Source organism: Choloepus didactylus, chromosome 6 (assembly GCF_015220235.1).
Source record: "Choloepus didactylus isolate mChoDid1 chromosome 6, mChoDid1.pri, whole genome shotgun sequence".
Lineage (NCBI taxonomy): Eukaryota > Metazoa > Chordata > Mammalia > Pilosa > Megalonychidae > Choloepus > Choloepus didactylus.
Window position 1 is genome coordinate 87,617,993 of NC_051312.1, and position 16,369 is coordinate 87,634,361.

At 35.9% G+C, this 16,369-nt stretch overlaps 1 protein-coding gene across 4 annotated transcripts in view; it reads right to left on the bottom strand.

The window, feature by feature from the left end:
• RAB6A (RAB6A, member RAS oncogene family) overlaps positions 1–16,369 on the bottom strand; it is a 74,566-nt gene that overhangs the window by 39,457 nt on the left and 18,740 nt on the right. For all 4 annotated transcript variants that reach the window (XM_037840582.1, XM_037840581.1, XM_037840583.1 and 1 more), the window contains exon 2: positions 11,021–11,079. In XM_037840582.1, the coding sequence (XP_037696510.1) occupies positions 11,021–11,079 (59 nt within the window). The remainder of the gene's footprint in view (positions 1–11,020; positions 11,080–16,369) is intronic.

Here is a 16,369-nt window from a genome sequence, read left to right on the forward strand (position 1 = left end):
ATAGAGAAATAATAAGAGTCCAAAAAAAGCAAAGACTAGAATGAAGGGGGGAAAAGTGGACAAGTTGAAGAAGAGTCCAAAACAACCAAAGAAAGGCAAAGAACCCCAGCAAGATGATGCAAATACTGATTCAGTTTTGTAAGGCTAATCACTCTGCTCATAAACAAAAAAATTTATGTATGTGTATATATCTGCATGTGTAATATATGTTTATTTCCCCCTAGATATCTATGTGCCACATTGCATGGACAGAAACTAGATAATCGGTGAATTTTAAAAATAAGTCATTAAAAATTAAAATTAAAAAAAAGAAAAAGTAAAAGAAATAAAATCCTGGATGGAAAAGTAGTCCATCGAATTGGAGATTTTATTCCTGTTGGTAGCAAACTAGAATATTGCATAGAACAATCTAAACAGAATCTATCACTGTCATCTTTCTGGACAAGTTTACTGTGTGCCTAAAACCCACTAATTTATCTGGCTGACTAACGTCTGTTTATGGTCACTTTGTAGTATCTCTTGGGATAATACATCCTTTAAATTTAGAGTAACCTCAATGGTTACTCTGAACAACATTCACTTCCTTGAATAAAATAATCTACCACAGTCAGAAATCTTTCATGAACTTATTTATATTAAGTTGAATCATGTAAAACTGCCAATATTCTATTGTTTTTAAATTATAAAAGTGGCAAGTTAATATGGTGCCAACCTGATAATTTTGAATATGGGAACAAAGAAATAAAATCCCAAAAGTGACAAAGAGAAAAAACAGCAGGCTATGTGCAAAGATGCAAAGTTCCCAGTTTATAACCTCTGAAAGCATCTTTTCTACCATAGACTGTTGGATGAAATCAATAATGGAAAACTTGAAACTGTTAGAAAATCTGTGGGTTTATAATTGAAAAAAGAAAAAGAACTTTGAAAAGCAAGAGCAATTCAGGGGAATCACTTCCAGATTCTCTAGCTATACTAGTTTCCTACGTAACTTAGCTTTTTCATTTCACTTTGAAATGATGTCTAAATAATGTCTAAAGTTTGGCCATTTGAGGACTGCTGGCTAACCAGTTTCCTCTTTTTTAAAATTAAAATATGCAGTTGAAAAGGAGTCATATATAGAGGATGAATTATGAATTATATAAAAGTTAACATTTGTGTGAAATAAAATTTCATTTAACTGAGTTTCAGATACTACACATGGCTCACATAAAACCAATAATTAACTTCTAGCAATGAGACTGGCACTCTTTATTCATTTCAATAATCTTTTTGTTTCATGTATGATGGGAGTAGGGAGCATATAGGGAACCTTCATATGATTCACTGAAGAATTATTCACCTTATAACTAAATGGAAGCTAACTAAAATATCAATTTTTCATATTCAAAGATACTGCTTGACATACAATCAAGCCAAAAAAATTTCCTAAATAAAAGTGTAGGGTGCTTTACCATCCACATTTCATCCAGTATCTTTGGCTCTAGGATTGTACCTAGTTCTTATAAAAACTGGTAACTCATTAGCTTCTATTATTGCCAAAGTACAATGATCTTTTGGATTCATTTGCAACAACCTATTTCACACAGAATCAAAATCTTTGTCAAATTCCACGTACCTTCATGATATCAAAATTACTGCCCTTACATATCTGATTGAACAAATATAACAGTCTCAGTGCATAAGGAAATAGCAACAGTACAGAAGTATTTCTGAAATATCTCCTTAATTTTACAAAGAACTTCAGCATAAGAGTACTTTAGAGAAATACCCAGAGAACTCAAATATAGACTCTAGCTCACAGTTCTTTAGCCTAACACTCCAGCCCCTAGTTCAATTTTATTAGCTTATGGTCTTTGTTTGTAGCCGCCAAGCAATTCAGACTCGAATTTATACCCTAAGGAAGTTCCCACATTTGGCTCACTAACTTCAGCACATTTTTTAGTTCCAGAGTTCTATTTGCGGTTCCTCTGCTGGGAAGAGAGAGAGCCATTACTCCGATTGAAAATAGTATACATAATGGAATATAATCTGGGTGAAGCCTATAAGCTGTGGATTCCAGGTGCCTAGAAAACTGAGAAACCTGATCTAAAGAGCACCAAAAGAAACTGGAGCACTCTGGCTGACTAAACTATTTGGGAGGAGTATATGGGAACTCTGTACTCTGTATGATTTTTATGTAAACCTACAAGTGCTCTAAAAAATACAAACATAAAAAAAAAGACAAAACAGAAAGCCTAATTCCTAGACTAAAAAGTACAGAAAACTTTGGGAGATGATGGAAATGGTCTGATTGTGGGATTTCATAGGTTTAAGTCTCTGTCAAAATGTAATATTCAAATCTTCCCTGATTATATTAAAAATGTCTTTTCAGTTTTTTTATAATCAGGAACCAAACAAGGTCTGCAAAGTGCAGGTAGTCAATCTTCTCTTAAGTCTTTTTAAATTGTGAAATATATCTGCTACCCCATTTGCAAGAGACGGCTCTGTTGCCTGTAGAGGGACCTGTATTCTGGAATTATCTTCTTGCTTCCTTGTGGCACCAATTTATTTGTTAATGCGAAGTAAAATTCAAGTTCAACAGGTTCCAGGTTCGTAGGTCAGAATTTAATAGGCACACAATGTTCAGTTGTTCCACTGTAGTATTGCTAACATTGATCAATGAGTTCAGGTGTGACAGCATGATTCCTCCACTGTTAATTAGCAAGTAATCTTTAGGATGATATCTTGAGATCCTGCAAATACCCAATTTCCAATTACCCATTCAACTAGCAGTGGGTTTAACATCTATTAATAACAGTTACTAGAATCAATTACTTCAACAAGATTGCAAAATGGTAGTTTTCTAATTCTGCCATAACTTTTACATTTATTTTTAGATGGAATTCTTCTGTAAAGAATTTAGCAAGCAGAGATATGTGGCTACCCTGAAATACAGTTTGCATGGGAAAGGCATTAATTAAGAATATTCAGAGTAAGGAGTTGACGCACTAGTTATCACTCATAGTGAAAATGAGATTGTGCTTTTCTCTTTTTTGAAGATTATTTTTCAGAACTCATGGACTTTCTTGTTTTCTTAATGGGGTTTTTTGAAGTACAAAAGTTTTAAAATTTCACAGTCATAGTTCCTGTATTTAGGACTATGATTCATTACCATATTTACAAATTCACAATTGTAATGTATGGTGGGAGGGTAAGGGTTGCCTAAATTCATCTTTCGGCATATTGATATTTAATTGTTTCAGTATCATTTGTAAAAAAAACTATTTTTTCTTAATTGAATTCCCTTGGCACCTTTGTTGAAAATTATTTCTGGGCTGACAATTCTGTTTCATCTACCTATATGAATCCCTACCCCAGTACCACACTGTCGTGAATGCTGTAGCTTTATGTTAAGTTCTGAAACTGGGTGTCTAGGCCTTAAAATTTATTTGATTGTTTTGGGTATTCTAGGTCCTTTGAATTTCCATGTAAGTTTTAGGGTCAACTTTTCAATTTCTGCAAAACAGCAACCTACAGACGACTCTATAGAACAATTAGGGAGAATTGCCATTTTAACAACATTGAGTCCTCCTGTACATTCTTTAATTTCTCCCAGTGATGTTTTGTAGTTTTCAGAGTACAAGTCTTACACTGTTAAATTTGCCTCTAAGTGTTTTATTCTGTTTGAATAAAATTCTTGTGAGTGGAATTGTTTTCTTAATTACATTCTGAACTGTTTCTTGGTAGCATAAAAAATGCAATTGATTTTTACATATTGATTGAAATGACTCAAATATTAGTTTAGTAGATTTTAAAAAATAGATTCCATTGGATTTTCTATGTCATCTGAAAATGAAAACAGTTTTACTTTCACCTCTCCAATCTAGATGCTTTTTACTTCTTTTTCTTGCCTGACTGGATTGGCTAAACTCTGCAATATGACGACGACTAGATGAGGCAAGAGTGGACATCTTTGCTTTGTTCCTTGTCTTAGTTTTACCTGAGCTGCTATCACAAATACCACACGATGGGTGGCTTAAATAACAAGCATTTTTCGACTCAGGGCTGGAGGCTAGCAGGCTAGAAAGCTGCTTCCTCCCAGGTTCAGCAGAGTTTTGGTGCTGGCTTGGCACAATCCTTGGGGTTCCTTGGCTTGCATTTCTGCCTCATGTTGCATGGTTATGTGCCCTCCTTTCTCTTTCAGGTTCCCGCTTAATTCTGACTACTCCTTGTGCCCTTCTCTCTGGCTTTTGGTTCTTTTCTCTCTACAGATCCTCCAGTAATGTGGCTTAAGACCCTCCTTCATTCAGTTGGACCACACCTTAATTTAAAATAACATCTTCAAGAAATTCTATTTACAATGGATTCACACCCACGGGAATGTGGATTAAGAGTGTATCTAAATTGGGGTGCATAATCCAATCTAACACATTCCTGATCTTAGGGAGAAAACATTAAGTATGATGTTGGCTGTAGGTTTTTCACAGGTTGGGGAAGTTTCTTTCTATTCCTTTCTTCTTGAATTTTTTATCATAAATATGTGTTGGATTTCATCAGATGGTTTTTCTGTCTCTATCGAGATGATCATGTGGTTTTTGAACTTTATTAACATGGTGTATTACAAGAATTGATTTTTGGATGTTAAACCAACCTCACATTACTGAACTAAATTCTACTTGGTCATTGTGCTGGTTTGGATATATTGTGTCCCCCAAAAAGCTATGTTCATTGATGCAATCTTGTGGGGCAGACTTACTAGTCTTTTGATTAGGGTGGAACCTTTTGATTTGAGTGTTTCCATGGAGACGTAACTCACACAACTGTGGGTGAAAACTCTGATTGGGTTATTTCCATGTTGGTGTGGACCCCATCTATTAAGGGGCAGTACTTTAAAGAGCTCAGGTGCTGATGCTTGTAGACACTTGGAGATGCAGACAGAAGGATGTCTGGAGATGCTAAGCAAAGAGATGAAGCCCAGAGTTGCCCCAGAGAAGCTAAGAGATGACCCCAGATGCTTAGAGAGAAATGCCCTGGGAGAAAGAAGCAATGATGAAAGAAAGGAGCTGAAAGAAAGGAGTAAAGACAGAAGCCCAGAGACATTTTGGAGAAAGCCATTTTGAAACACAACACAGGAGCAAAGGACCAGCAGATGCCAGCCACATGCCTTCCCAGCTAACAGAGGTGTTCTGGACACCACTGGCCTTCCTTCAGTGAAGGTATCCTCTTGTTGAAGCCTTAGTTTGGACACTATTATGGCCTTCAAACTATAAATTTGTAACCTAATAAATCCCCTTTATAAAAGCCAATCCATTTCTGGTATTTTGCATGATGGCAGCATTAGCAAACCAAAACAATCATAGTATGCAATCTTCTTAAAATGTTGCTGGATTCAGTTTGCTAATATTCTGTTGAGGAATTTTTCATCTATATTCAGGAGGAGTATTGATCTGGATTTTCCTTCATGATGATATCCTTGTCTGGCTTTATTATCGGGGTAATATTGGCCTCAGAGAATGAATTATGTATGCATACCCTTCTCTGTATATTGGGAAAGTTTGTGGAGGTTTGGCTTTGTGAGTGAGTTGGAGAACACATTCAAATTGCTGACAGTTTACAAGTCTGCCTAGCTTTTACTTTCTGTATTTACAAGACCTCACATTCAGTTAAGGATGAGTAGAGAGTTAGGGCTTTTGTTGCATCTGAGCTGGTAGAAAATTTGAACATACAAACAGATTTCCAGACCACTTGGGATATCTAGGAAGTTATCAAGGCCCTCCATAGCTATCTGGCTCCCCAGATCTCCTGTTAAATTTCTGGCCAGTCTATGGTTTGATCCATTTAGGACTACATCCTCAGGCATCTGTGATGCTGGCCTTCTCTAATTCTTTGCCACAAAGATTACTACTGGTTTCAATGTCCCTGGACATTGTCAACTCAACCCAGCCCTATTCTCACAGTATGACAGTACTATTGCACCATGGAGCTGTGGTATAGGTGAGGGGAAACAGCAGCAGTGCTAGGCTAAAACATGACAAACTCTTGACATTTCTTTCTGAGGTTCCATAGCTTTTGCTACTTCTCATTATTCAGATCTGTTTCCATTTGTTAAAGCTGATGAAATGCAATATACCAGAAATGGGTTGGCTTTTGCAGTGGAGATTATAATTTATAGTTCTAAAGCTGCAAAAATGTCCAAATTAAGGCATCAACAGGATAACTTCTCTGAAGAAAGGCTGCTGGCATCTAGGACACCTCTGTCACAAGAGAAGGCACATGGCTGGCACCTGCTGATCCTTCTCTCTAGGGTTTCACTGCTTTCAGCTTCTGGCTTCAGCGGCTTCCTCTCTGAGCTCCTGTGGGTCCTCTCAGCTTCTCCAGGGCTTTTCTCTGAACTCTCTGGGCTTCTTGTGTCTTTTATCTTCTTTTTGTAAAGGACTCCAGTAAGACTCCAGTAAAAAGATTAAGTCCCACCTTGAATGGGCTAGGTCACATCTCAAGTGAAACAATCTAACCAAAAAGTAGCACTCACAAAATGTTTGCACCCAGAGGAATGGATTAAAAGAACGTGGCTTTTTTGGGGGCACATAACAGTTCCAAACCACCACAAGATCTTTGCCCAAACGTTACCTCAGAAAAGCCTTCACTGAAATTCTACCTTTTGAAATAGAACCCCTGCCTCCTAGATAGTCTCTTTCCCCTATCCTTTGTTTGTTTATAGGACTTTTGACTAGGTGAAATTATATATTCATATATATAAAATGACAGGATTTTAAAAATTGAGATATAACTCATATACCATAACATTCATTCTTTTAAAGCATACAATGCAATGCCTAATCCAAGGTCATGAAGATTTACATATACTTTTCTAAGAGTTTTATAATTTTAGTTTACATTTAAGTCTTTGATCCATGGAATTAACTGTTGTATACGATCTGAGGTAGGGGTCCAACTTCATTCTTTTGTATGTGATTATCCAGTTGTCCCAGCACCAATTATTGAAAAAAACTATTCTTTTCCTATTGAATTTGTCTGACCCCCTTGTCAAAAATCAATTGACCATACATGTGTGGGTATATTACTGGATTCTCAATTTATTCCATTGACCTATGTGTTTATCTTTATCCCAGTATTACACAGTCTAGATTACTGTAGCTCTGCAGTATGCTCTGAAACCAGGAATTGTAAATCCTTCAACTTTGTTCTTCATTTTAAAATCTCTTTTGGCTATTCTGGGTCCCTTTGACTATTTTGTTTATCTATTTAATATTAAGATCAGTCTGTCAATTTCTACAAAGAAGTGAGGTGGAATTTTTATGGAGACTGTATTGAATCTGTAGAGCAATTAGAAAAGTATTGCCATCTTGTCTTTTTTTTTTTTTTTAATAGAAATTGACCTTTATTTGTTGTACTAAAGACTGTTTAACTTTTGATATAAAGTAACATTTTAGTACAGAAAGTCACAGTCTGCCAGAACAACACGTTGTCTGCTTACGCATACAACCCTCCCAGCCCAATGCAGCCTGAAGCTTAGGAAAACCAGCCCCCGAGGGCTCAGAAGCGAATATGTTGAGACCTATTCTACAGTTTTTCTTAATTGTTTGGGCTAGAAAACTTGTATCTTTGTGCTAGAAAACTTGTATCTGTAAAACAAAGAACAGCATTGAGGACTGTAACTTCTTTGTGAACAACTGTGCAAGAAAATACATCCCTTTTTAAAAAGAAAAATGTCAGTAATAGCTAAACTACAATCTAGTGTCTAGAACTACAAAGAACAAAATGAAATCAAAGATTACTTGCTTGGAAAATGAAATGTTAGGAACAGTAGGACAATATAGGGCATAAACTATGACTTGCAGAATCCGGGACAGTACCTAGTAACAGGACGCACAGCTTAAGGAAGAGACACACTGAATCTTCAGCCAGAGACACCCAACGTCAGAAGTGCAAACAAACCTCAAATGGACACATCTTCAAGGAGCACGGTCCATGGCAAGAGAGCTCTAACCAAGACTAAATAGACCAAATTTCACTTTTAGATTTTTGACAGTGACACTCATCACTACGCTTCCCCTAAAAGCTCTCAACACAAAGACTGAAACAGGACGTTTTCATGTTAGAAAGAGCTGATGTACTCATCGCAGTCTTCTGATACATTAACATGGGATATTTTTCCATTCATTTAAGACTTTTTAATGGCTTCCAAAAATCTTGGCTTTCAGTGCATAACACATAGAATTTTCAGAGTAAACATCTTGAACTTATTTTGGTAAACTTCTTCCTAAATAGTTAATTCTTTTTCATGTTATTATAAATGGAACTGTTTTCTTAATTTCAGTTTTGAAATTGGACTGTTCATTGCTAATGTATAGCATACAACTGATTTTTGTATACTGATCTTGTTTCCTGCAACTCTGCTGAGCTTGTTTATTATTAGCTCTAATTTTTTTTTTTATGAATTCCTTAGAATTTTTATATACAAGATCATGTCACTGGCAAACAGAGATAATTTTACTTCTTCATTTCCAATTGGGGTGGATGCCTTTTATACACTTCTTTTTCTTGCTTAATTGCTCTGGCTAGAACTTCCAGTACAAGGTTGAATAGACATGGTAAGAGCCAACATGCCTGTCTTGTTTTGGATTTTAGAGAAAAAGATTTCAGTCTTTCAACTTGAAGTTGCTCTGGGTTTTTCACAGAAGTCCCTTATCATGTTTTGGAAGTTCCCTTCTCTTCCTAGTTTGTTGAGGGTTTTTATCATGAAAGGGTATTGGATTTTGTCAAATGCTTGCTCTGTGTCTAATAACACGATCATGGTTTTGTCCTTTATTCGTATGGAGTATTACATTGATTTTTCAATCTTACAATCCTGAGATAAATCCCACTTTGTCATAGAGTATGATCCTTTTTACATGTTGCTGAATACAGTCTCCCATATTATTTTGTGGAGGGTCTTTGCATCTATATGCATAAAGAATATTGATCTGTTTCCTTTCCTTTCCTTTTGACATCTTTAACTGGTTTAGGTATCAAGGTAATACTGACCTCATAGAATGAATTGGGAAGTGTTATCCCCTCTTTCATCTTTTAGACGAGTTTATGAAGGATTGGTGTCAATTCTTCTTTAAACATTTGGTAGAATTCACCAGTGTAGCTACCTGGGACTGGGGTTTTCTTTGTGAGAAGTTTTTTTATTACGAATTCTATTCCTTTACTTGTTAACCTACTGTGATAGGTTAAATTATATACCCCAGAAGAACAAGTTCTTAACCTTAATCCACATTCCTGTGAACCCACTGTAAACAAGACCTCTTGAAGATGTTATTTTTATTTAAGGTGTAGACCATCTGAATGAGGTTGGGTCTTGTGATGGTTAAGTTCATGTATCAAGTTGGCCAGGTGATGGTGCCCAGTTGTCTGGTCAAGCAAGCACTGGCCTACCTGTTGCTGTGAGGACATTTTGTACACTTAAATCATCAGTATGGTTATATCCATGGCTGATAACATCTACAGTTGGCTAAGGGGAGTGTCTTCCACAATGAGAGATATTTAATCTAATCAATTGAAGGCTTTTTAGGGTGACTTAAGCAGTCAGAAGAGAGAACTTTTGTCTCTACTTCAGCCAGTCTGGGGAATTCAGCCTCTCCTAGGGAATTCATCAAAGACCTTCACTGGAGTGCCAGCTTGCAGCCAACCCTAGGTAATCTGGACTCATGCATCCCCACAGTTGCACGAGACACTTTTATAAAATCTCATACTATTTACAGATATTTCCTGTTGGTTCTGCTTCCCTAGAGAAACCTGACTAATACAGGTCTTAATCTGGATTACTTGAGCCCTTTATACACAGAAGAAATTCAGTAATAGTGAGAGAAAGGCCTGAGAAGAAGCTGGAAGTCAACAGAACACAGAAGAGAAAGGAGAGGGCATTGCCCATGTAACAGAAAAGCCAAGGACCCACGGACTGCTGGCAGCAAGTCTAAGAAGACCAAGTCTTTGGGGAAAAAGCATAGCCTTGCTGATGGCCTGGGTTCTGGTCTTCTTTTAGCCTCAAATCCAAAAGCCAATAAATTCTCACTGTCTAAGCCAACCCATTGTATGGTATTTTTTTTTTAGCAGCTGGGAAACCAAGAAAAGAAGGTCTATTCAGATTTTCTCAAGTCTCTTCCTGAGTCAGTTTCAGTAGCTTGCCTTTCCTGGAATTTGTCCATTTTGTTTAGATTACCTAATTTGTTGGTATACAATTGCTCATAGTATTCCCTTGTAATTCTTTTTATTTCTGTATGGTCAGTAGAAATGTCCTCTTTCATTCTTGATTTTAGTAATTTGAGTCTTCTCTCCTATTTTCTTGATTAGTCTAAGTAAAGGTTTGTTAATTTTGTTGATCTTTCTAAAGAACCAACTTTTGGTTTTGTTGATTTCCTCTACTGACTTCTATATTCTATTTCATACATTTCTGCTCTAATCATTATTAGTTCATTCCTTCTGCTTGCTTTAGGTTTAGCTTACTCTTTCTAATTCTTAAGGTAGAAGGTTAGGTTATTGATTTTACATATTTCTTCTTTTTTAATACAGGCATTTATATCTATAAATTCCTCTCTAGCACTGCTTTGGCTGCATCCCATAACTGTGGTATGCTGTTTACTTTGGCTGCATCCCATAACTGTGGTATGCTGTTTACTTTTTTCATTCATTTCAAAGTATTTTCTAATTTCCTTTGTGATTTCCTCTTTGATCTCTTGATTATTTAGGAGTGTGTTTTTAATTTCCAAATACGTATGAATTTTCCAAATTTCCTTCTGTTATTGATTTCTAATTTCATTACTCTTCTATTCCTGACTTCAAGTTTGTATTAGAATCCTGACTTGGAAGAAATTTCCATGAAAGAATATCTATACTACTCCTATCTCTAGATTACATCTCCAGATTTCAAATAGTGCTTTTATATCCATGACTGCATGCAAATAAATGAATTTTTGTGAAAATACCTTGAGCAATACTTGTAACTCAAAATAGATACAAGGTGGCAAAAACAAAATACCTGATAGGTGTTGTCAAAACTGTCATACATGAATCTGGTGATCAAGGATGTTTTTCCAACTGAAAAGTAAAGAAAAAAGGGATTCATTCAGTGAACACATTTCATTGGATTCTCAAGAAATTCTTCCACAGAGAATTAAACTCAATGAGAAATATCTTGAATAGTTAAACCAATAATAATTAAAAGCTATATAGTCATGATTTTGTTGACATGATATGCTCCAGACAACAATCTCTCTAATTAAGAGCATCAATAAATAGTATTTTATTAGTTAAGAGTTGAAGAGAAAGAAGAGACAGGATGGAGGAAAACAATTATGCTGAAATTCACAATTCACAAAAGGCCAAGCAGATACCTACTTGGGCCGTAAGGAAAAGAACTACTATCAGACAGCGAAAAAATTTTAGTATACTCCTGGACAGTAATTTGGAGCAAGTGGAGGCTTAGGACCACCTCATCCAGTGAATCCAAACATAATGCCTGGAGTATAAAGACAAAGGATAGAGTCTTAAGAGGGTTATAAGGGCTATAAGAACTACATTGTTTAAGAGTGAAAAAGACATAGGAAGCTGTTCTAAAACTTCTCCCAGGATTGGACCTTTCCACTTCTGTGGCAGGACAACCCCCAAAGTTCCACAGTACTACTTTTTATTGGTATTATTAGGTTAAGCCATATAAAAGCACTACTAGGTCAAAGACTGGAATATTGGCAGTTTTTTACTAGGTATACACTCTCCAAGGAAAATGACCATATCTAATTGACCTATTTCCCCAAGAACTTGGCACAAATTCAGTAAATGCTAAAGAATGCATGAAATTTTATCAATTATATAAATTATAAACTGGACAAAGGGACATCTCTAATGCTCCCCTAAATGTAAATACTTTGGGAAGGATAAAACAATACCTGGTCATTCATATTTTAGCATGAATTAAAGTAACTTTAGACTTCAACACAATTTTTATTACAGAACTAATCCTGGCTTCTACATTACCCTCTTTTCACATGCCAAATAAAATCCTGAGAAAAAAACTGAGCCAAAGAGAGAAGTAAATCTCACAAAATCACCTATTCCCAATTGTCTTTTTCTGGAGAGACTAAAACAACAGGCTGAAGAGAAAAAGAGACAGAGCTAGTTCCCTTAGATACTGGTCAAAAGCAAACTGATGCTTGAGAAGAGACTCTTTAGAGAGGAATGAGTCGACCTATGTGCTTCTTCACAAGCAAGTAGCACATTTAGTTTGTAGTTTGTTTTGAAAAATATCTATCTTAAAATAATTTATAAAAGAACAAAATGCTCCTTTGTAAAGCAGGCAGTACAGAAAAGATCAAGAATAAAATGAAAATTATGTATATCCTACCATCCATAAATAACTAATGATAAAACTCTGTTATATGTTATACACTAAATATTTTTATATAAAAAAATATGTGCTGAAAGGTAAGAACTCTAGAACCATTCACAGTAAAGTTAGAAACAAGTATTTAACATTGATCTGAATCTGTAAAACATAAATCTAAAATTCTGAAGATAATAAAAGGCACTTCACAGAAAGGAAAAATAGTGATGGAGAAAAACAAAGGAACATATAAAATATATAATAAGGGAACACAAAATAGCTTATTAAAATGGTTGTTTTATTCAAGAGATTGTAAGCATTTTGAATAGGATTCTTTAATATGGGGACCTTGTAAACTTAATGCTCTTGTTCACTCCAAAACTTCCTGTAGAATGATACACAAACTTGCACTGATTTGCTTAAAGTTTGTATTTCCTGCTATACTATAAGCTCTTGTTTACTCCATATCATCCAATATGCACACAATGCTTGGCATATACACTAAGTAAACAGAAGTTTGTTAAACTGACATACAACACTTTTTCAAGAGGTAAAAAATATATGTATCTAGGTGTATTCAAAGTAAGTCTTATTCTTAAACAAGTGATTTCATTATAAATATTAATTCTATAAAATATAACAAATTTAATAATAGAGGTTCTATTTTAGATGTCTGATAAAAACAACTTCCATTAAATACAGGGATTACATATTGTGGTAAATTGATTCACGTCCTCAGAAAGACATGTTCAAGTCCTAAACACTGACTCTATGAGTGTGAGCTCATCTGTAAATAGATCTTTGAAGATCCTAATAAGATGAGGCAAAAGTAAAACAGGATGGGCCTTAATCTGATATGACTGGAGTCCTTGCAAGAAAAGAAGTACAAGTCAAGGCATAGATAAAAAAAGACAGATCGCTATGTGACAGAGGTAGAGACTGACTGCCAGCAAAGTACACCAGAACACTACAGACTTTGGAGAAGCCAACACCTGCTGATACCTTTATTTTAGATTTCTAGCCCCTAAACTGTAAGCCAATACACTCCATTGTTTCAGCCAACCAGTCTGTGGTATTTTATTATAGCAGCCCTGGCAAACTAAGCCACGTTAAGTGTTCATGGTTTCTAAAGGCCACAGGTATAAGTTGACCTCTATGTAGATAATGCAAAACTTAAAACTATCATTTTGTGTGTGTGTGTGTGTATCTGTGTCAGATATTATACTGGGCATTTTATAGGACAATGATAATCTTAACTTCTGCTTTTCAAGAAAAGGTAGTAATAAACTCAGAAGTTTAGTAAATTGCCCAAGGTTAATTAGCTAGTTGTCTGCAAAAACATGATTCCATTCCATTTCTAATCACAGATCATATTCTTCTGAATATACTACCTTCTTTTGTTATTAAAAAAGACATAGCATGGCCAATGGCAGAAAGCTACATTGTACTACCTATCTCAGCCCCCAGGTTTTGAAGAACCTAAACATAGACCATAACATAGAATATATCCTTTAGAAGTAAGATTTGCCAGTATGCAACTTTTGGTCTAAGACACTACCCTCTTCTGGCAACAGCAGCTCACAATTTAACTGACTTGAAATGTCAGAGGCCAAAGTTCAGGACTCACCAAAAGTTAGAAATATTGGGGAGTGGGAGAATCCTGGAAGGGAGAAAGGGGCAAAGATGATGAATCGCTGCATTTAAAAACATGTTAAAAATCCTTGGCTTACGCCTAAACTACTTATGGGGACAGTGTGGGGCAACTTCAGGGTTCCCAGCGAAAGAAAAGCAGCTGGATATTGAACTAATTGAGCAGAGATTTTAGTTGCTGCCCAACACAGGGGAGTTTAGAGTTCAAATCAAGCCAATTTAATTGCCTTCTAGGACAAAAATCACTCTTTGGAAGAACAAAATCCAGAGTCTCCTATATATTATTCATAAAGTCCAGTATTCAATAAAAAATTATGAGACAGGTGATGAAACAGAAAAATATAATTCATACTCAAGGGAAAAGAGTAGGCAAAAACAGTTTCTGAGATGATGCATATGTTGCAGTTACCAGAGGAGCATTTACAGCAGCTGTTATAAATATGTTCTAAGATTTACAGGATGATAAATGCTTAAGAAATGAACAGAAAGGAAATAGAAATGATAGAAGAAAACCAAATGTAAACTTGATCTAAATTACAATACTGGGAAGAAAAAGTAACTGTTTAGATTCAACACCAAACTGGTGATGACAGAGGAAAGGATCAGCAAACCTGAGTATGTATCAACAGAAATTATCAAGGTGAAGAACCAAGAAAGATTTAAGAAAAATGAACATAGCCTCAGTTACTTATAGTATAATATCAAGTGGTTTAACACATGTATAAATCAAATTCCAAGAGATAAGAGATAAAGAGAATGGGGGAAAAGAATTATTCATAAGAATAATAGCCAAAAAGTTCCTAAATATGGTGAAAGTAAAGAACTTACAAACCAGGAAACTCAATGAACTTCAAGCAGGATGAATACAAAGAAAATCACACCTTGGCAAACTACTAAAATCCAAGATAAAGAGAAAACCTGGAAAAAAGACAGGGAAAAAAACATTATACATGGGGGTAGAGAAGGCAAAGGAAGTAGAGGGCAGAGTAGATATAAATTTTCACTATCTATTCTGCAGAGAAAATGAAAACAGAAGACAATGAAATCATATTTTCAAATTGCTGAATGAAAAAACCCTCATCCTAAAAATCCTATATCCCATGGTTCTATCCTTCAAAAATAAAGGTGAACTGTCAGGAAGAAGTCACAAAAGGCTACATATTGTATGTTTCCATTTATATGAAATCTCCAGAGAACAGACAGATGTTGCAGTTGCCAGACAAGGATTTACAGCAGCTATTATACAGTTACAGTCAGAAAGTAGATTAGTGTTTGCTTAGGGATACGTGGTGATGGCTAAGTGGTATGAGGTTTCTTGTGGAGGTGACAAAATGTCCTAAAATTAATTTTGATAGGATCATCAGCCCCCTTCATGACCCTTACCTCTATCCCCTTCACCAGCTCTGCACAAAGCCAGCCCATTCCCAATGTAGATCTGTGGGCCCGGTACCAGAGGGAGCAGAACAACCCTTGTTCTCATATTGGGAGCATATATGTCCAGCCTGGTCTGGTGGTGGCAGTCTGAAGGTTTGAACCAGGATAGTTCTGAAAGGCTTGCTGCCCTAGAACTTGCCCTGTGTGTATAAGGTACCACACAAAGCAATCCCTACAGAAAGTTTTATGGGCAAAGTTTTGCTGACTGTGGGCCATACAGTACTGTGCCCAGGACTGTCAGGAAATGCTGCTTCCCAGGGAAGGGAATACTCATATTCATGGAAAGTTCCTGGGGCCACATGTGCATGCCCAAGCCAAGAAACATGCAAAAAGGACAGAAGGGATCACTATGCTTTTGCCTTAAGCTATTCTATTAACTCACTGTATGGATAAGTTCTGAAGGGAAACACTCAGGCTAATCTGCAGATTAGGAAAGATGTTTTCTGTTTTTTTCCTCTTTTTTGTTTCCTTGTTAGCTCCTGGCATTCAAGGAAAGCTCTGTCAATAACACTAGTTGAACACAAGCTTAAGGAATAGACATTTCAGTTTAAATTCCAGCGATAAGACATTAAATTATCAAAATGTCCAGGTTTTGACAAAAGACTACAAAACATATAAAGAAACAGAAAGCAATGGCACATGCAAAAGAGAAGATTAAAGCATTAGAAACCACCAATGAGGAGGACCAGACCTGGGACATACCAGACAAAGACATTAAACAAAAATGGCCCTAAATATGTTCAAAGCAATAAAGTAAAACATGGACAAAAAAACCAAAGGAAATCAGGAAAATGAAACATAAGCTCAAAGAGAACATCAGTAGAGAGATGGAAATTATGAAAAGGAACCGAAAAAAAAAAAAAAAAAAAAAAAAAAGCTGAAGACCAGAGTAACAGAGAAATTAAAAGCTCCTCAGAAATGAAA